This window comes from Anas platyrhynchos, chromosome 5 (genome assembly GCF_047663525.1).
Source record: "Anas platyrhynchos isolate ZD024472 breed Pekin duck chromosome 5, IASCAAS_PekinDuck_T2T, whole genome shotgun sequence".
NCBI lineage: Eukaryota > Metazoa > Chordata > Aves > Anseriformes > Anatidae > Anas > Anas platyrhynchos.
Window position 1 is genome coordinate 18,291,769 of NC_092591.1, and position 22,311 is coordinate 18,314,079.

General features: G+C 37.5%; 1 protein-coding gene across 1 annotated transcript in view; it reads right to left on the reverse strand.

The window, feature by feature from the left end:
* The window catches only part of TTC8 (tetratricopeptide repeat domain 8), a 44,689-nt gene that overhangs the window by 13,440 nt on the left and 8,938 nt on the right, over positions 1 to 22,311 (reverse strand). The window contains exons 3-9 of the mRNA XM_027458501.3: positions 17,673 to 17,793; positions 13,271 to 13,334; positions 12,956 to 13,115; positions 11,985 to 12,074; positions 8,188 to 8,232; positions 1,928 to 2,013; positions 344 to 431 (exon numbers count right to left, since the gene is read on the reverse strand). Of these exons, the coding sequence (XP_027314302.1) occupies positions 344 to 431; positions 1,928 to 2,013; positions 8,188 to 8,232; positions 11,985 to 12,074; positions 12,956 to 13,115; positions 13,271 to 13,334; positions 17,673 to 17,793 (654 nt within the window). The remainder of the gene's footprint in view (positions 1 to 343; positions 432 to 1,927; positions 2,014 to 8,187; positions 8,233 to 11,984; positions 12,075 to 12,955; positions 13,116 to 13,270; positions 13,335 to 17,672; positions 17,794 to 22,311) is intronic.

Sequence of the window (22,311 nt, forward strand, 5' to 3'; positions counted from 1 at the left end):
TGATTTATTGCACTAGTTTCCTAGGGGACCACAGATAGCTACACTGTTCTTCCTGCTGAAACTCCAATAATTCTTTAGCTGTGTAATACTCACTGGAACTTAGACCAAAGAATATCCTGAGGTAGCAGAAGGGTTTTTCATGAAATAAGCAAACTCCAGAATCTTTTTTTAAACTATACACTTCAATTTCAACTGTAAGTATTGTTTCAGGTCCACGTGGAGATGACACACGATTAAACTCAAGAGCTTATCAAGCTCAATACTCAACTATTCTGGTGTATGAACTTCACTGGGAAAGGCTGGAATTTCACTTCATTCTGAAATAAGCAAATTGGTGACTTACTTTTGCCAAATACAAGATTGTATCAACCATGTCCTGTTGCTTGAGAGCTGACTTGAATTGTTTTTCAGCTTCACGATATAATCCTAACCTAAAGAGACAACAGATAGATGTAGAAGGTTGTTTTCTGGATTTTTTTTTAAATAAAGCTTATTAAGTAATGAAGCAGGGCACGCTAAACCAAAGAGGAACTGTCCAAAAGCATACTTTAACATCATTTATTTGTGTGCATGTGAACAAAAACCATGAATATATTATTATAAAGACAAGCATTTAAAATTATGAAAAAATCAAATTAATTAAATTGTAATTCTACATAAGACAACAATAAGCAATTCTGGTTGTCTAACAGAGTTGCACCCTGACTGACTGTAAAAAATCTCTTTGACTGACCATATAATTTTAACATTCTTTTAGTATTAACCATTTGTTACTCTTTCTTGAAAACATAAAAACAAAACCATAAAAAATCCTGCCAAGAAAATGGATATTGCTAACATTAGAGCATTTTCTGTCTTTGTTCATCTGCGGTCCCCATATGTTTCCCTGTGAAGACACAGAACCCTGCTTAACGTGTTTAAGATTACTAACAATAGGTTTCTCTTCTCAGTTACTTCTGTAAATTAGTAATCCATGGCTCCACATGAAAACTGCTGCTTTATATATAGCAGCAGAAGCCTCTGCCATTTTGGTTAAATTATAGTTCGAAATGACAATAGGACATTGTTAGCTGTTTTCACATAGGTTTGGAGGGGAAGGTATGAATTTCTGGGCACTGTTCGAGTCTCCAGATAGGAATGTATTCTGGCTGGCCCAACGCTGCTTCTGGTTTTCATCTTCAGGAACAGACATGACAGAGGCCCAGTCCTGTCTCTCTAAGCTACAATATCTCATTGTAATGCTGCATTTCTACTTGTTAGGCCTCCCTGCCCAGCCCAAAGTTGCCCCGTGTACCATTTGTTTCCTTCATCATCCACGATTGCTTATCTACACTTGCTCCCCTCAAGCTTTCCATTTTCCTTTCACAAAATTTGTCAGTTTGTCTTCTGGACACTGCAGACTCTTTGCCCTGGTTGTTTGTTCCCTTACTTTCACAGTTCCTCGTCAGCAGAAAACACTTTCTCTTAGCCTGATCTCAGAAATGGCAAAACATCTGTTGCTAATATTAAAAATATTTAACTGTGTGTTGAAAAAAAATCTGTACTGTAAACTACACCACGGCTCAGTCTTAAGTCTCTCATTTCCAGTCAATTTCTCAAGCCAATATTCTACTGTTCATTTTGTGTGGTCTGTTTTACCGGCAGATCTTTTTGTTTATTTACTGAGTTTTCAAAAAAAAAAAAAAAGTTTAATAAAGGTGAAGATGCAACTAAGTTAGTTACTTAAAGGTACTCAATACTGGTGCCTTTACCTCCAGTATCTGACCATAATCTCCTTGTATTAAAGGAGATTTAACTGTAATCACAGTCCTCTCCAACTAAATACATTCTGAATTATTTTTCACTCTTCAACATTGCACAGTACACACAGCAGTTCAGTTTCTGCACTTTTTCTCACTGTTCATAGAAGAAATGAACAATGGCTTACCTATAGCAGCACTTCCCAATTTGGACTTTCCACCACCAGTCCTTGAATTGTGCATGCTCGGTGGCAAGGGCTGCCAAATCTAGAGCCTTCCAAAACAAAGCCATCACCTTAACATTAGTGCCTTCAACATTTATGCAAAAAACATTGTGCAAAGACTTTTGTAAAGAGAAAATTTTGAATAAACAGTCGTGGTAAACTCGAGGAGGGTGCGCTGCTTTATGGTTACTATTTTTACAGTTGAAAAATAATGTAATCCTTATAGTTTATAGTAACAAAAAGAGAAAACACAAAATTAATTTGATTAGATTTATAAATTGTGGCTTCGGAATATTCCAAGTATTTGTGTGAGCCAACACAATTTTTTCAAGCCACCCTTCCTTGTTCAATAAAAATTGTTTAAAACATGCAGAACTATACTAAAATAAACAAATCAGCCAGTTTGAGATATTGAAGAAATTGTCATCTCATTGCTAGCATCAGGCTGCCTCTACTTCTGGGGACTCTCAGATGTGTACAATTGGAAATACTTCTTCCTTTAAAAGCCTGACATAAAAATTATTCTACAATAGATAGTAAAAATAGATAAATATTCTAAGAAATAGTTAAGAGAGTGGAAGTCTAAAACCTCTTCTATCTGGTATATCAGAAAAGTAGGCATGCTAATCAATGTGCTGCCATTGGCTATTGCAGACATAATCTATGGCTTTTCATGCTTTCGCTGTAATTTCTAAATTCCTATTAAAACAAATTGATGCGTTATCTGTACCAAAACCTACCAAAGAGGCAATTGTTAGTGTTTACATTTTGAAAGTACCAGTTTCTCCCCGAATATATCAGTCATGCTACATGTTACTTCTATTTTAGGGATATCACCATAAATAGTCTTAAAGTCTTTAAAGCAGAATTTTTTTTACAAAGAACTCATTTTCTTTATTTTCATGAACATTTTGCAGACCACAGAAATCAGAAAATATGTCTATTGGGAACAGTATAGAAGAGTTCTGTGTGCTGGCCACTCTGTGGCATAGGAATTAATAGTTTCCAGGAAAAAATTGTATGAATACTTGAAATATGTCAAAGAGCCCAATTTAGTGATATCTACCTCTGGGCTTGATTCCATTTCTTCCTGATAGCAAAATGAGGCTGCAAGTAATCAACAGGTTACTTTGATATATTTGATTATTTGATATAGCACAGCAAAGTCAGCGGAGCTACAACAACTTACACAAGTTGTTCTCTTTTGGCTCTGTGAAAAAGAGTATTTTTTCTATAGCAATTCAGTGTAAGGAGTTGCACTGGTGGTGTCCTCAAAAGAAAGAGACAACTGGCAATCCCAGCTTCCACGGTAGCAGAGAGAAAACCAAGGAAGATTTACAACTCTGAAGTCACTATCTGATCCAGGTGTGTGGTATCCTTGAAATCCTCAGATGGCAGAGCTTATTTGGGCAGCCTTTTGTTTCTTAATACCTTTGCAAATTGCACAGCCAGTCCCCTGGACACCACAACTGTCATGCAGAAAAAGCTCGCTTCAAGATAGAAATTACATTTCCCTTCCAAACACTTTCACCTGAAAGTATATACACAATTTTGTCCCAGTAGAGTTCACTGGGAAAACTCTGAAAAACAGCTGAAATTGAAGTATCACTTACTTCTGTTGTGTTTTCAAAATTGTTTGCATTTTCAAATTTGTAAAGAATGTGTGCATCTGCCAAATACCACACTTGTTTCTAATGGGGCACAAGTAGTCATGGAAAATGAGTAAGGATCCTACTGCAAATTATGTACTTTAAAGAGCCCTCTTTAGAGTGCTCTGATGACAAGTATTCAAGGAGAAGGACTGAATTTCAAACAGCCATCCCTTCTGTAGTTATACACTCAGCTTTCTTTCTGGTACCCTAATTATTTATGAAAACTGTTTTATGTAAGGCTAACAATTCTGGCTGCTCTTAGAGAGTGGGAACTAAGACTGCTTCAGGCTTTGTAGACTAACATCAGCACTTTTGCTGTTGGTGCAGATCCTGAAATCTTACTGGGATGTTATTACTAGCATCAAGAAACAAAACATAACTTAATTTTGAAATTAATTTCTGAAATTAAGTAAATCCTGGTTTAATACTTTTTTGTTAAGGCAATAGGAAAGGAATAGGAACATCCTGTTTCTGATGCTTACATGCAATACAAATTTTTAATCCACAAACACTACAAATGTTATCAACATTTCTAAAAGGTGTTTGCCTGAAAAGGCTTTGTGCATATCAGCGTCAGATTTCTGCACGTCAGACTTTCTGCTGGCATTACAACAAATCTTCTGACAATGTGGCCTTTGAAATGTTAGTAACTTGATTAAAACAGACCTTCAAAAGTCAAAGCCTTCACCATGCCATGTCAATACCAACTGCTAGCATATTTAAAGATCAGTTTGGTGCAAGGTTTTTTTTTAATTGCACAGTTTAGGTACAAATCAATGTTCAATCTGCAGAGCATGTTAATTGAAAAACAATGAGGAGTAACAGTAGTAAGTGTTCCAGCTGTTGTGCACTCCCTTGATTGTCACTGTCCACGACTGTTCCAACTATCCTGCATCACCTCCCTCACCCTGCTGGTCACCCCTCTGTTGATGCTGCCAGGGTTGCAGTTGGCCTTCTGGGCTGCACACATGAAAAGCTGGCTCGTGTCGAGGTCTCTGTCCACCAAAACTCCAAGTCTCTCATGGCAGGGCTACTCTCAGTGTGTCCTGCTCCCAGTCTGTGCTCATGTCTGGGATTGCCCTAACCCAAGTGCATCATTTTGCATTTGAACTTGTTGAATGTGTGAGGTTCACGTGGGCCTACTTCCCAAGCTTGTGCATATCTGTGCAAAAAAAAAAACCCTACAGTGATAATAAAAATCTTCTTTCACAAAGAATTTATCAAACCTGTATTTAGCATGATTGTGAGCTGTTTTTATTTATTTATTTTTACTATTACTCTCCTTAGATAAACTGTGCTATAAATTAAGACTTCCAAATCATCTACTGTCTATAACTCAGTATGTATAGAACAGCTTGTAGGGCTGTGGTAATTTACCATGGTTTTGCAAAATCAAATTCTCCCAGCAATTGTTATTGACTAAATTCTTGTTTGTAGACAAACCGACATTGGCTAGTTTATAAAACAGCTGAATAAATAACATCAGCCAATTTATTTTGGTGAATGTCTTCTGGACTTCGATAGTTTGTAAATCTAACATAATTCCATTATAAATAGATTTCTATCAGAGAGTATAAAGTTCAGAGTATTACAAAGAACTACGGTCATGATTTCTTAACCCAAGTATATATTGTACATTCTTTGCTCGTTCTCAGGACAAAGTGTGTTGTCATCATTACCCACCTATGAATAATGGCAGAATACAATCTCACAGCCTACTGCTGAAATAAGTAGAAGCTGAACTATTTTTGGACAAGTCGTTTACACTGCTCTGCTCTTATAGCACGTAGCCTGTAAAACAGCATTTAGAAATACTCAAGGAACATAGAAAGTCAGTTATTAAGTGTATGCCTTCAAAAGAGAACAAGTCAAGAACAATAATGGATAGGGTAATAGGAATTTCTTCAGAGAAGTGTTTAATTTTTCATTAAGTAAGATGAAAGAATTTTGAACGTGTTTTCAAATGCTGAATAAGCTCAGTGCTTCTCTCGTCTTCTGTCTCCAAGTTTCTGATAATTGATAGATTATAGATATATTTACTTTTAATTTGAACTGAGTTCCTTGCATTGTTTGTGCAGCTGAATGCATACTGATTAATGATATTCCTCAACTGAAATTGCTAAGGCTTTTTTTTTTTTTTTCTATAGACTGGCTGAATACTAAGCAGAAGCAAAATAATAAAACTGCCGTTGCTTTTTAAATAATGCAGAAGAGAACAGTACAGACTGTTCCAGATCTGCACATTGACAAAGGAACAATATCCTCACTACTACTTTTGTGTTTTATTTATGAAACTGCAGGAACTGGTCTTCCAATTCTACCCATGAAGAAAGCCTGCAAGTAGAGACTTTACCATCTACACAGTCACTTTAAGTCAATTTCCCAGGCTTTGATCTAATAACTTCCAAGCTCTTTCATCTCATCTTGCACAGAAAAGTGTTTTGTACAAAGACGGAAGAGATGTCACGGAATGTTGGATGATCAAGAGAGATCCAGATCAACTTTTAAACTGTTAACATCTCTGCTGAATCCAAATCATCTGAAATCTTTTCAGGGAGAAGGAAGAAAATGAATCAGTGAAATGTCGTTAGTGAATACACAGGTTTGACACAGCCAAGTTTAAGCAAAAACTAAATTATTTCTTTTTTTGTTGTGTAAGAAAAATCAATGCAGATGAGACTCAAAAGGAAGAAGGTCAGTTTGGAGAACAGTGATATATTGAAAATGGTGGAGAAGGAATTGCAGAAGAAAAAAGGAATAAACACAAGCAAGAGAAAAATACTGAACAGTCAAAAATTCTCTCTTCAGAGAAACACGTTACAATATAAAGGTACCTTGCACTGCGAACTGTGACTTTTTTTTTTTTACAGGATGCTACCTTTAACCAAAAATGTAGATCTCCCTCTCATTGCTCAATAAACAGTGGTGACTAAGCTGACATTTCTTTGCTTAGAGATTTATTCAGGTGACTAGGGTGCACATAAAACCATAGGCAAAAAATTCCTGTAAGACAGTGATCCTGAATTCTCCAGCAGGGATTTCAAAGAACATGCAGTATAGGGCAAGAGTGTTTTACAATTTTTTTTGCTGGAGTGCTTGGAAATTTGCTTGCATTTTATGTAATGATCTGTCCAGTCTGGGGATCCTGCATATCCTCCCAGTGTAGATAGCATACTGTGATCTATTCCTTGTGAACTGAGCTCTCAGTAACAAACAATATACATTCTAGTTATTAGAGACATAAAAAACAAGCCCTTCATGTTCAGTATCAGAATATGTAAATAATAGTTGCTATTTCTCTCTGACATGTTTGACACTTGCACTTGCTGGTTCAACCACATTTTGTATTAACAATGCATTGCAATTCAATCCTCTTAGAAGAATGCTATGCAATAAATTGACAGTGTACAACTATAATCATTTGATACTATATTAAAAGCTTCACATAGCAGTACATTTGGAAATGGTTCTGATCTATATTGTCAACAACAAAATCTTTTTGTGTGTTATTAACTGGCTGAAAATGATGGTATCAAATAAGCAGCTTGAGAGCGTAACTTCAGATCTAATCACACACCAGTTAGTAGTGCAGGAGAAAGTTAAGTAACTGTTTAATCAGCTATGCACTATTGACACTACTACTATTGATACTATTCTCATACAAACTTCAAGCAGAAATTTTGATTCCATTTCAACGGGCTGCATGTATCTAACATAGTAATGAAATACTTTGACTCTTTATTCATTCAGTAAGCTAATTATCTCCCTTGGTAAGTTGCCAAAAAAATCCCGCAACCTTTATTTATTTCTGAGAGCTTGAATAATACTTATCCAAATTTGATCTTGCCCATTCAGTGCAATATCATATAAAGATCAGCAAAGTTTCAGACAGGGTAAGAGCGAAACTATATAATTAGGAAAATTATTAGGGACAACACACTCTTTCCCTTAAGGCCACAAAACACCTCAGCTCTATGGAAGTAAATTTATAGCAAAACTGTCCAACTCCTACTGGTATTTTAGTTTTCACCAAAATTTTTGTAGTTTCACCAAATACATTTAATTTCTATTCACTCAAATACATAAGCATCATCTCAGAGGGTTCAAAAGCCAAATTACGATCATGTCAAACACGAATTATTTTGCAAGGTATTTTTACCTTCTTCTCATAATGGACAATCTTTTCAAACATATCACTTTGTACTAGGCCTCAGGTACTCTGAACTTTCAAGACAGCTCAACTAACTGGTATATAGTGCTGCTCAGACTCCAGTAAATTCTGTTAAGGTGAAATAATTAAATATTTCACCTTAACATGTTGATAGATGAGGGATCTAACTTAACAATGTTATAATGCTTTGCCTCTCAAAAAAGACAGCAATAAGGAACATATAGGTATGTGCACATTACCTTACCTGTAGAAAGGGTTTTTTTCTCTTATACAATTTCTAATGCTTCACTTCTGAACTGAAATGTGATGTACTACTTGGATCCTTAGTTCAGCAGAATATTAACAGAAATTACAGACTGATACTTAATAAAAACTGATAATGGAAAGTATGAATTACTCACAATTTTTATTTCATTTTCATGGTGAAAAATATATTCGAACAATGCCTGTCAGAAGAATATTTAAAACAATGTCATATTAAAAGATAAAAATTAGTAAATATTATCTTACAGAACTTCAGAATCTTGATTACATTAGGCAGAGACTAATTCTTTGTGCAAGCAATCACATTTGCACATCAGAACTACTGACATTTACATTTCATTAAGACCCCAATAGACAAAAACTATACATTGCTATATTGTCATTAAAGGAAAGCATTTTAATTCTTAATTTGCTGCAAGAGATTAGTGGAATTGTCTTTAATCATTGGTCTTTAAAGTCACCTTAAAAAAACAGAGAGCTATAATTTGAAAGTGAATGTAAATTTGAAAACCCAGTACCATTTTCATGACTTCCCAACTGTAAAATCAACAAGTTATCTAACAAAGAGTTTTTGCAATGTGTAGATAGGTGCTTATGTAGAGCTAAGTCTAATTAGAGTAAACATACATTTATTAGGCATGTAAGCTGAGCAAATTCTGTCTTAGGGAAAAGAAAACAAAACTTTCTAAACCCTACATAATTTTGGGATCTGTAATGGAAGAACTGCCTTTTTATTTATAAATGGTAAGTGCTAACAATATCACATTTCTGAAATTCCACACTATAATAATACTAATAACAAACCATAATTATACAAAAGGTTCAAGATTTCAAGTCTTTTATTATTCCTTTATAAATCTAAGCAAGTAATACCACCTTCTAACTGTTCTAAACTGGAATACAGAAGGGTACATAACTGCTAATGGAGGTAGCATTTGAAGTGCATATAATGACGCTGAAAGATAGTACATATTTAAAGGGAGACTGGAAGCCTCTATCCCCAGAACTGGATAAGGGTGTTAGTAACAAAAAGCATTACTAACTTTTTGAGCAACCATATTCCAGGTCTAAATTCCTGCAAAAGAACATTTTTTTTTCCTAATTCATAGTATTCATTTTTAATAAAAACTAAACATCCCCAGATGAAAACTTTGGTCCATAAAGGAAGGAAGGAAAGAGGGAAGGGAAGAAGGGAAGAAGGAAGGAAAGGAGGAAAAGACAGCAATCCTGTAAAGCTCCCATGACTCCTCTGCCAGCATTTCTCAAGCAAATTCTTAAAAGATTTACCCTAAGAAAAATAGAAAATTACTAATTAATTGTCATGCTTGGTGAGGAAGTAAACTACAATCTACTTTTCTTCTACTGTTTTTCAGAAAAGAATGTCCACAGAGTATTAAAAGAAAGTAAGGAATGATTAGTAAAAAGGTGTTTATAGGAAGATTAGAACTAGACATTTATTTACTAGGTGTTTAGAAGTGAAAATAACAAAATAACAGAAAATAAAGAAGTGGCAGTACAACTTCTCCTCTAGTGCAATAACAAGGAAACATTCAGTAAAAGTGAGTAAATCTAAAAGTGATAAAAAAAATATCTTCTTGGATGGCTGGCATGAGGAATTTACTGTGGCTATCTATAGGCCCTGACCTTCAAAAATTACTGAACATTCACTTGGATAAAAATATCTAGAATTATTTTAATAATTCTATTAAAAATCCACAAGCTGAAGAAGATAAAATTTCCTGTTTCATAGCATAAACCAGTTGCCAACTGAGATTTAATAGAGGCTATCTCTGGGGACAGGTGATATCTCTTATGCCTGCTATGGTGCTTCCTGCAGTAGTCCTTAACACGGCTGATGCTTCAGTCACAGACTAGTGACTTAACAAACTTATTTTGTCCATTTCTTCATACTTCAAGGAAGACATGGTCAAACAATGAAAAAATAGATAATCTAATGTAAAAGGAGATGTGATAAGCATATTTTTCAAACATAAGGAAGAAATAGGTAGGAAGATTATATACCAACATGAATACAAAGGCTAATTATGTGAGTTTAATAGTTGCAAGATTTATCATCTTGTGTCTAAGACAGGTGACAGCTCAAAGAGTTTTAAAACTTTAATCAGTGATTCTCAACCCAAAGTACAGTCTGTATTCTCAACTCCTGCTTTGACTTTAGCCTTAATGCTATCTTGTTTTACAAAAAAGAAGAAAGAAAAAAAAAATATAAATCCATGCAGCGCTAAATTTAAACTTAGAACTTATATTCTGTATGAAACATTAATGTCATATCGTATTAGCTTCATAATACTGACAAGTACACTTTCTGCCTATGGATGTTTTCCATGAGGACTGTTGATTTATAATTTTTGGCTTAAGCCTCTTTTATATGAAATTGAAGGACAGAGCTACTCTGTCTTCCCTGAAAACTCTAATTAAAAAAAAAAAAAAAAAAAGTTAAAAATATCTATGTCTTTGCATTCCTGAGAGCTGTTGCTGAGAATAAATATTTCACCTGAAAGCAACCCTACCTATTTAAAAACTATACAGAGTTATCAAAAGAAAAATTGAAAGCTAGCTGTCTTGAAGGAGAAGAGCTAAGCCTGGTTTCATACGAATGTGTCTCGTTCCTTAATCCTCCTAGCGTTTCTTACATTCTCTCTATTTTATAAGCTCTAATTGGTTTAGCATAGTTGTGTGCTGACTTACTGGTGATAAGAACATAACTGGACAAAAGGCATGCAGCTTTTTTCAGAACTGACTTGTAACTGACCCCAGTGGAGATGATAGTCCTTCATTATCTAGCCAGGCTTGAAATTACTGTATTTGATTATCTATTCTTCTGTCTAGTTTGGTTAAGAGGCCAAGGGACAGAAATGTAAGAAGTGAGTAAGGAATGAAGTGCAGTCACACAAAACTTATTTTCTTTGAAAAACACATTGAAAAGCAATGCATAAGTCCCAATCAGGTTTTAAAAAGCATCTTGAAAAAAAAAAAAAAATCACAAAGGAATTTGCTAATCATTTGTGGAAAGTTATTAACTAAAGTTTTAGACTGGGGAGATAATTTTCACCAGCAGAAGATGAGGTACTAGCAGTCTTCTAAAAGCATTCATTGCTACATTTCTCAAAACAGACTAAATACACAGGGGTTCTATCACTTCTATGTTGCCAATTAAACAAAACTCCTGAGAATCTATTCAATAGTGGTTTGATACCTCATGAAAAATGAGTTGCTGGTCATAACCCAACATTAATTTTCTGTGAACAACATATGCACAGAAAACATATTCATCTATACATAACTGGTTATATTGGTGAAGACTCAACTGAAAGGCCACACAGGGAAATCATTACACAATTTTTAGGTCCCTTCCACTCAGAGCTGAAACCACAAGTTGGGCAGATGGCCTCAGTTTCAATGGCTGTCAATCACAAGATCTTAATTGAAAATGAAATGAATTCCAAACAAAAAAAGATGAAAAAATTTTGTATAAAAAAGATTGACATAAATTCATGACATAAAATCAAAGAGAAAAATCCAAACCAGTTGAAATTTTTTAGGTCAGGATTGCCATCTGTTTGCATTTCTGGCCAACCAGAAAGGTTCTGCTGTTCCCCTCCCCCCCTTTTTTTTTAGTTGCCCTTCATCACTCCTATACAGAGAGTTCAAGGCAATTTACTATTAGAGTATTTTAGTATATACATAGGTTTTTGCTACCTTATATTTTCAAAATGACTGCATCACACATATTTTCAATTTCAAGTCTGATAATCCCTGTTAGTGGACAAAAGATATGTAACACACTATTTATATGAAATTTATATCTTGAACACAGTTCATCATTGTTTCTATCCCCAATCTCATGTATCATTAGAATGATGCTAGAAAATTAGAAACAGATATCACAATTGTAACCAAAATAATTACATACCTTTGCCAGTTTCGGTTTTTCAGCATAGTTTCCTAAATTCAGTCGAGACAGATTTATGAAAGGGCCATCTGGATTTGTTATCATTGAAGCCTGAAGGGGAGAAACAAGTTTTTAAGTGGGAAGATCCCCTACACTTTTTGTGAAAATTTTCAAAATAGTAGCAGTATGCTGAAAAAAAAAAAAAAAGAAAAAAGAAATAACACAACAATACAGTTTTAGATGCATTCCTCTGCTTCGCAATAAGGATTCATCTTAATCTCATCTTTTTTGAAAGTGAGGTATCTATCCTACTCCCATACAGTCCCTGAAAGAGGTTGCATGAATTACCTCCTGGAACTACCTTTTTCTTCCCTCTCTCCACTTCTTTCATAATGTGCCTAAGCATGCAGCTTACACTGTTAGATGGACTGAAGGCAGGTGGGATACATAAAAGATCTTCAAGAAATATTTAGGGAGATCCGTTTGTACCTGTGATATTAAGAACTTGCCAGTAACATGCTACTAATCTGTATTACATGTTCATGCCTGTTGCAGTGTGTTAATTTTGAGAATAGATCAGAATAAAACTAGTACATCTTATTTTCTTTATCTTCTGAAGTAATAGAGACAGAAAGATTAGTAATTGCTTTGTAGCAAACTGAAAATCTTACAGACTCCGGCATACTTATGGTGAAATCATGTCATAGTCTTTTCATGGTCTTCAGTGAATAAAAATCAGTCTCAAAAAACTTGTGAATTTGTAAACTTGTATGAATTTTTGTGAACTTCTGGACATATGTACATTGTATCCACGAATAGACTAGCAAACTAATGAGGTAGTATTTTCAAACTTGCCTTTGGAAACAATATAAACAAAATATTAAAAATACTGACCTCCCTCAAACTTGAGTATAGATGCAGCTTTTAAGTTAAGTACAATGTCACTGTGCTATGATCGAGATGCTTTCTAAGAACAGAGTCAAGCAACTTACCGTTCCGATCCTGACCGATCTCCCAGAAGCACTAGTAACTGGACGAGCTGTGACAGCTGTTCGAGGTGTTTTTATAGCCTGTTCCATAGTACTTGGCCGTCCACTTTGTGTGCTGGGTCTCACAAATCCTGTAATAGGTCTTCCTGACTGAGTTACTGGCCTGAAGATGGTAAGCACATTAACCTTACATCAAGTGATATTTACTCACAGAGAGTTTGAACATAACTTATATTGGAAGTTTCATTTTTATGACGTAAATTTAGGATTTGCTTATGTGCAACAAGTCACATTTTTAAAAAATAAATTATCACGTACCTAACAGCTGGGCTGGGGCCTGCATCTTGGCTAGTTCCAGGGACTTTCAAAGATGTTCCTGGTCCTATAAAATAAGAGCATTGTTCACTTCATCTTGAGATACTACACCCTTGTCCAAGGGGCTTTAAAAATGCCTGTGTCTTATGATAAACTGGAAATTTCTTGGTTCAAACTGGAGAGACATAGCACTAGAGAAAGAAGACAAGAAGAAAGAAAACTGCATTGTACTACTGGTAAATTGTCAGATCACTGCAAGAAAGATGTCATCATTACCATGAGAAAAAGTAATCTTCTGTAGATTACTCCTCTAGTTCTGTTTCTCTCTTCACCCTTTCTCTGTAGATGGTAAGGATGTGCTGCTTCTCCTTCCTTTTCCCCCTCATATATCCTACAGATTTCAAGTATGTCTAGTACTTGTACAGTAGTACCTGTACAACATCCATTTCACTGGATTTTAAATTATCATTTGAGTCCTTCTCTTCACTGAAGGCAAGCAATATTGCCTTTGCACATGTTCTACAACAGACTGTCTTCTCAAGAACATCTTAGGATAGTGTTTAAGTAAGAAAGGCTATTGGAATAATGAGATCAAACTAATTTAAAATGGTATATTTTCTACCTGGGATTCAAATACTATCCAGGTTTGATCAAGTAAACCACAATCTTTAGCCACAGAACAGCTATCTCATGTCACTAGATCATGTAGGACCCCATCCACAATTTAGAGCATAGTAAATTTCAAACTCATTTATATCCAAAAGTAATCAATGTAAATACCGAATTGGTTTGGACCCAAGCAAACAAACAGAGGGTTCCCCTTTTCACAACTTTCTGCTTTGATATTGGATCATTAAGAATTACTAGTTCCTGAATATATCACTTTTACTGACATTTAATTATAATCATTTTTCCTAGCCTTCTATGAGAACGTCTAAGACAAGGTTTTAAAAATTTGTTTAAAAGTAAAATATGATATCTACATCTGCCTGTCTGTCCACCGCTTGCTACCACATACAGAAGGAAATGAGATTTAAGTTGAAAAAAGTAGCTCTTGACAAATCTCTGTTGCTCACATACTTATTTCCTAGGTACCTATGAACAGCTCTTATTCCAAAGACTTCCAAGAACTGGAGTTATACATTGATAGCTAGGCAGCTTCCTGCCTCCTTATTTTCCCCACAGTATAACCCCCCATGTTTGCCCTTTCTACAGCTTTCTCTCATACTCCCACCCTCAAGATGTAATTATCTCTGAGGCGCTACCATTCCACTATTTAAGTAAGAATACGAATAGACTTGTCCAAACTGATAACCTCTAACTCAATCTGAATAATTTATAGTTTTCTTAAACCAGGCTGATGTTAAGCACCTCTGCCTCTAATATTTTAATAGCCACCTGGGAGCAGCTGTATTTAAATGATACAAAAAAGATACTAACCACGATCTCCTTGGTAAATCCTAGTCAATACATACATGATGCTGAAATAAGGACCAGAACTCAGGATTCTCTGTCTTCTGGCTAGCCACACTTAGGTTCTCTGTTGATTATGTGCCCTTTGAAGTACTATGAACCTTGAATTTTTCACTCCACAGCAGAAAAGATGGACAGTCCACCAAGCAGAGTTTCTAAGGTGGTATCTAGGGCATCTTTCTTTCTTCTGAGAAATGGACGAAGGGCTTTCAACTTTTCAGGCTAGCAAACAATGAACCAGTCTTTTACTTTCTCAGCATCTTTTTAAAACTATCACAATAAGATAAAAAAGACAGGGCATTTTAATCCCTTTCCAGACATTTTTGTTTTGTGCTTTCATGTACTTGGAGAATGCTTACAGGATTTATTTCCCTTGATCTCACCCTAAGCAACTCAGTTCTGAGCCCTACTTTGACAATTGCAACTGAACTAGCTATGAATAGGCATCAAGAGAAAACAGCAATTCATGTGCTCATTAGAAGCTGCTGCAAAATTTAAGAGCTTAGTTTCAGCAGTCAGTGATGGCTGCAGATGACTCCTTTAACTCCCTAGTTAATAAAATAGCTGTGATTATCCATAATGCCAATTAGTATGAGTTTCTGAAAAATATGTTGTCAAGGTAACACATTTTAACAAGACTACAACCTTAGATGATAAAATTGATGGTGTTGAGTTCAAAAGTAACAGACTAGGAACTTTGTGTAAAATGATGCTACAGGGTATTTTCATTAATAAACAAGAATGCTGGAAAACTAACACATCAAAACAACAAGAATTTTAAAAATGGGTAAAATACAAATTTAAGTATATATGCATGAAGAGGAGCCACAGAAAAGTAGTTGTTTCTAGTGGACTCTATATAATTAATTATTTAATGATGCAAGAGAGAGATAAATTGTTATTAAGATAGTTCTGTCAGGAAACTAAGATAGGGACAGATGAAAAATTCCAGTGTATGTGTAACTGATGTAAAAGAATTTGAACTGCTGAGTAAGCAAACTACAGACAATAGGAGTTGTACTACAGTTGGTGTAACTACACATCTAAAAATCTTAAAATGTTGTAAGCTATAACAAGAGTGGGGGAGGATATCCTGACAGGTTTGCCTCAGTAAAAGACCCCAAGTCAAGACCAACTACAGCTAACACTTTTTAACAGCAACAGAAAAAGCCAACATCCAGCAAGCATCTGTTCTTATTGTCACATGTAGAAGTGGAAGTGATACCTGTGCTTAACTTTTATATAAAAAGTTTAACAGAAAAGTACTTCATTGTTACACAGAAAGTAAAATTAAGCTGTAGAAGAAAACCATGTTTTGTACATGGTTTTCTATATGGTGCCAGTGGACTGTTGGTTTGGTGACTGCAACAGAAAAAGGATGTGGATAAATTGGAAGGGGACAAGATGTGAGTTTCAAGACTCAATTCAACAATTAAAATATAAACCTCAAAATGAAACGTTCATTTGGTTCATCAAAGAAAAGATCACTGAATGACTTAAGCACAGTTTTAGCTATTTACTCTATACACCTTTGAATACAAAGACTATACATATATATAAAAGGTATATTAAAAGATATAAAAATATACCTTTGAAAATAAAGATTTCATATCAGGCATTAAAAGTACACAAAGAAGCAACAGCTGAAGCCACAGTTGATAATTCCCACTAGGGATATGGCATACATTGATACAAGCAAATTTAGTAATTTAACAAAGACTGCAGTCTTTCTCTCTGAAAGTTTTTATACTTTCTAATAAACTACACGCTATGTCAGGCATGTGTGGTAGATATGAAGCATGAACAGCATTATTTATCTTATTTATCTCAGTGATTCGGGAGTGCAGGTTATACTACCATAAAAATTTTCCTTGTCTTTGAAATTTGTGACATTCTATCCAAAAAGTCACCTCTTTTTCAGTTTAGTATGAATGTATTTTTCCTGAATGCTCCATTTCTTAATAATATTCCTCAAATGATTTTTCTTGGCAGATGGTCTTTACCACAGGGAGCAAAAAGTTTAAGTAAAATTACTATGCTGTTTTGAGACAAATACATATAATTAAATTATCAAAATGTATAAACACAACTTGAGTACTGCTTGACTGTTTATATGTGACCAAGCATGTAATGACAATTTTAAAAAATGCAATCAGATAGATAAAAATATACAGTTGTCTACTTCTATCCAGATAAGAAAAGCTTTTAATGATTCAAAAATTAATTCTAATCTATGTTCAATTCTTCCCTTAAATTCTCTTATGTGGTAGGTGGTTGAGAGTCATATCTAATAAGATATATAAAAATTCCCATATGGACCATAATAGAGAAACACAGCAAATAGAAATAATGCCAAAAAGTACAGAAGTAATGGAAGACTATAATGACTGCCCACTTAGATAGGATCTGATGAAACTGAAAAGAGCTTCATGCAGGAAACAATGACAGTGCTGAAGAAGTGCCCTGGAAAGCAAGAGAGGAAAAAGAAGAGAAAAGCAGAAGAAAGCAAAAGCAGTTTAGAAAATGTTTGTAGGAAATGCAACGAATCAGTGATGTCAGATTTGGCCTGACTGTTGTCTACAGTACAGGCATAGGGATGGGATACTTAGTACACCAAGGGCATATTTTTCTTTTGTTTCCCACTAGAGAAGAAGCCAAAAATCAATGCACTGATGGAAAAGAGACAGCTAGTACAGAGATGTAGAGGAAAAGCTGACAAAACACTTTTCATCCAAATCCCTGGAAGACAGGCCTAAGCAGTATATCAAGATCATGTGGTCAATGCAATCAGAAAACAATTGAAAGCTCTTCTTGTAACAATACCTAAAAGCCATAACAGACCACTCCAGTGTGTACTATTTTATGATAGATGACAATCCTGACCAAAACAGCTCCTGTTGCATCAGTGTACTTAAGAGAAAGTCGTTCTTACGTGCGACTTGAGCAATGGCATTTTCATCTAGCATCATCTCTGCAATTCCTTCTTGATCCATATCGATTTCATCCACATACACCATTTCTGTCAAAGCTCGTGTTTTCAGGCTCCAGGCAGCCTGAATAAGGATAAAGTACAAAAAGACAAGTATCTTCAGGACACCAATTAAATCATCTAAACAGCATCTTTAAAAAAAATAATATTTTATTGTTCCTTTCACAGTTTTAATAAGCTTGAATAAGCTATTGATTGGAACAACCGGGTGTATCTGAACATACGCTATAGGTGGACCTAATGCTGCTCTTAAAATCCATTGCCTGACATGCAGGTCAAAAGTGCAGCTTCAAGCATGGCCCCAGCATGTTTGGGAAAGCACACAGGGAGCCCATGTGTTCAAGCAGGGTCATTCATTGCTTGTCCTGTCGATCAAGGCAGCGTGCTGGCAGTTCCCTCTTGGACCAGCCATACAGTTGCCTGACAGAGGTGGAGAGGGGACCAGAACTTAGACAACTCTTTTGGAGTGGAACAGGTAAAGTCCCTGAGTTTGGAGGACAGAATTTCATGCCTGATCAAAGTTAGGACTAATTTATGTCACAGGCAACTGAGATCTTCTGCTCCTGAAGAAATCCTCAGCTACAAATGCCGTTCAAAACCCATTGCTGATGGACACCTTGTTTAAATTGGGATGGGAGAGCAAGCTAAGTAAAGCCACTACAATGCAAAGCAATGCCCTTCACAGACATCTGTAGAGAAAGAAGGAAGATCTCATAACCAGAGGTTCAAGATACATTACTATAGCATTAAGTATCCAGAAGTGATAGTCTTTAAAAAGATCATCTCAAATTCAGAGCATCAACTGTAAAAGCATGTAAATGTATAAGCACCTCAGTTTGTGAGATTACTGAAGTACTTAATAGAGACCTGAAATGATAAACTGCTATGTTAAATGTCCTGTGGAGCGATGTGAGTAGTGTGGAAAGGCAAACATAACCTTGGACTACCTGACCATGTAGACTATAGAGACAGCAAATCAATGGGGAGAAACAAACGCCAGTCGGTACTGAAATACAGAATCACAGAATTGTCTAGGTTGGAAGAGACTTCAAGATCATTGAGTCCAACCTCTGACCTAACACTAACAAGTCCTCCACTAAACCATATCACTAAGTTCAACATCTAAATGTCGTTTAAAGACCTCCAGGGATGGTGACACCACCACTTCCCTGGGCAGCCCATTCCAATGCCTCACAACCCTCTCAGTAAAGAAGTTCTTCCTAATTTCCAACCTAAAACGTCCCTGGCACAACTTTAGCCCATTCCCCCTCATCCTGTCACCAGGCACATGGGAGAATAGACCAACCCCCACCTCGCTACAGCCTCCTTTAATGTACTTATAAAGAGTGATAAGGTCGCCCCAGAGCCTCCTTTTCTTCAGGTTGAACAATCCCAGCTCCCTCAGCTGCTTCTCGTAGGACTTGTTCTCCAGACCCCTCACCAGCTTCGTTGCCCTTCTCTGGACTCCTTCGAGCAACTCCACATCCTTCTTGTAGCGAGGGGTCCAAGACTGAACAGTACTCAAGGTGAGGCCTGACCAGAGCCAAGTACATGGGGACAATCACTTCCCTAGCCCTGCTGGCCTCACTGCTTCTTATACAGGCCAGGATGCCATTGGCCTTCTTGGCCACCTGAGCACACTGCTGGCTCATATTCAGCTGACTATCCACCATCACTCCCAGGTCCTTCTCCATCTAGCAGCTCTCCAACCACTCATCTCCCAGCCTGTAGCTCTGCTTGGGGTTATTGTGCCCCAGGTGCAGGACCCGGCACTTGGCCTTGTTGAACTTCATGCAGTTGACCTCAGCCCATCGGTCCAGCCTATCCAGATCCTCCTGCAGAGCCTTCCTACCCTCAAGCAGATCGACACACACACCCAACTTGGTGTCATCTGCAAACTTACTGAGGGTGCACTCAATCCCCTCATCCAGATCATCAATAAAGATATTAAAAAGGACAGGCCCCAGTACCAAGCCCTGGGGAGCGCCACTAGTGACCAGCCTCCACTGGATTTGACTCCATTCACCACGACTCTTTGGGCCTGGCTATCCAGCCAGTTTTTAACCCAATGAAGCATACGCCAGTCCAAGCCACAAGCAGGCAGTTTCTTGAGGAGAATGCTGTGGGAAACGGTGTCAAAAGCCTTGCTGAAGTCAAGGTAGACCACATCCACAGCCTTTCCCTCATCCACCAAGTGTGTCACTTTTTCATAGAAGGAGATCAGGTTTGTCAAGCAGGACCTGCCTTTCATAAATCAGGCCCATGCTGACTGGGCCTGATCACCTGGTTGCCCTGTAAGTGCCGCGTCTGGTGCCTGTAAGTTCCCGGGTCTGCCCTCCGGCCCTTCTTGTAGATGGGCGTCCTGTTTGCTAGCCACCAGTCGACTGGGACCTCCCCCAATAGCCAGGACTGTTGATAAATGATGGTAAGCGGCTTGGCCAGCTCCTCTGCTAGTTCTCTCAGTATCCTTGGGTGGATCCCATCTGGCCCCATTGACTTGCATATATCCAAGTGCCGTAGCAGGTCGCCAACCATTTCCTCATGGATAGTGAGGGCCACATTCTGCTCCCCATCCCCTTCCACCAATTCAGGGTACTGGGTATCCTTATAGTCCTCCCGAGTGGCCCACCCTCTTTTCCAAAGATTGTAAACCATCTTTTTTCTCCTAAGCTCAAGCCACAACTCTCTGTTGAGCCAGGCCGGTCTTCTTCCACTCCGGCTCATCTTTGGGCACATGGGGACAGACCGCTCCTGCGCCATTAAGATTTCCTTCTTGAAGAGCGCCCAGCCTTCCTGGACTCCTCTGCCCGTCAGAACCGCCTCCCAAGGGACTCTACCAACCAGTGTCCTGAGCAGTTCAAAGTCAGCCCTCTGGAAGTCCAATACAGCGGTTTTACTGGTCCCCTTCCTGGCTTTGCCAAGAATGGAGAACTCCACCATTTCATGGTCACTCTGCCCAAAACAGTTTCCAACCATCACATCTCCTACCAGTCCTTCTCCGTTTGTGAAGAGAAGGTCTAGAGGGGCACCTCCCCTGACAGGCTCACTAACCAGCTGCTTCAGGAAGCTATCTTCCACACTCTCCAGAAACCTCCTAGACTGCTTTCTCTGGGATGTGTTGTACTTCCAGGATATATCTGAGAAGTTGAAGTCCCCCACAAGAACAAGCGCTGATGATTTTGCAACTTTTGTCAGCTGCCTGTAGAACTCCTCATCAGTCTCCTCATCCTGGTTCGGTGGTCTATAACAGACCCCCACCAGGATGCTTCCCTTATTGGCCTTCCCGCTGATCCTAACCCATAGGGACTCAACCTTATCATTCCCAGCCTCAAGTTCCAAGACATCAAAACTCTCTCTGATATAGAGAGCCACACCACCACCCCTTCCATGCTGCCTGTCCCTTCTGAAGAGCCTACAGCCAGACATTGCAGCAGTCCAGTCATGAGAGTCGAGCCACCACATTTCTGTGATGGCAACCAAGTTGTAGCCTGCCTGCCACACAATGGCTTCCAGCTCCTCCTGTTTGTTACCCATGCTGTGTGCATTAGTGTAGATGCACTTCAGCTGGGCCATTGCCTTCTCTCCCAGCCTTGCCATTGTTCCCCCAGCACAGCTCTAACAAGCCTTGTTTCAGCCCTGTCCCCCTTCTCACCTAGTTTAAAGCTCTCTCAATGAGCCCCGCCAGCTCCTGGCCCAGGATCCGTTTTCCCCTTAGAGATGGGGACCCATCTGCGGCCATCAGGCCAGGTGCCGAGTAAAGCGCCACATGGTCAAAAAACCACAAAATTTCTGTGTTGGCACCAGCCTCTGAGCCACGTGTTTATCAGGTGGGCTTTCCGTGTCCTCTCTGTACCCCTCCCTGCCACCTGATATAATATTTCTATGCAACTTGATAACTGCCTACCAAAAAGAAAGTATACCTAAATACGTTGAGATATTTAACATTAATTTTCTTCCAAGCAGAAATAAAGGAGGCATTTAGGCAGCCAGTTCAGCCACAATTAGAAACCTTTGTTCAAGTAAGAAGAGAAAGTAGCAGAGCAGGGTGATTTGAATCTAGGCCTGACAGACGGAATCTAGATTTGTTTATTATCTTTCAATTTCTTCCTCTGTAGTAGGGTGACAACTGTTAATTAGCATTGATATTTACAGTTAGATGTTCAATATCCTTAACCATCTTTCATTATTCTAGACAAGTAGTTAGTTTGTTGATTTTTTTAACAACTTGAAGGAAGTCTGCTTTTTTCAAAGACGTGTGTCTGAAGTCAACATAACCGAGTCTATATTGAGAACATGTTGCAATTAGAGCTCTCAGTATACTCAAACACAAGCTAATAATTTCCTAACGGTTGTAAGAAAAGCTGCCCATAGTAACGATCTTTTTCTGGCAATTGAAAGTAGCAACTTCTCTAAGCTAATTGCTAAAACAGAACAGTTCTTAACATAGACATATTGCTCTGATTTTTTCCAATAACAAATATCAGAGAATGTGTTTTTAAAGCCATACATTTCTTTACGATTATCAGATGTATCTGCCATGAACAATAGGTTCCTTGGGCTGCTCTTCCAGTCTTAAGCTCCT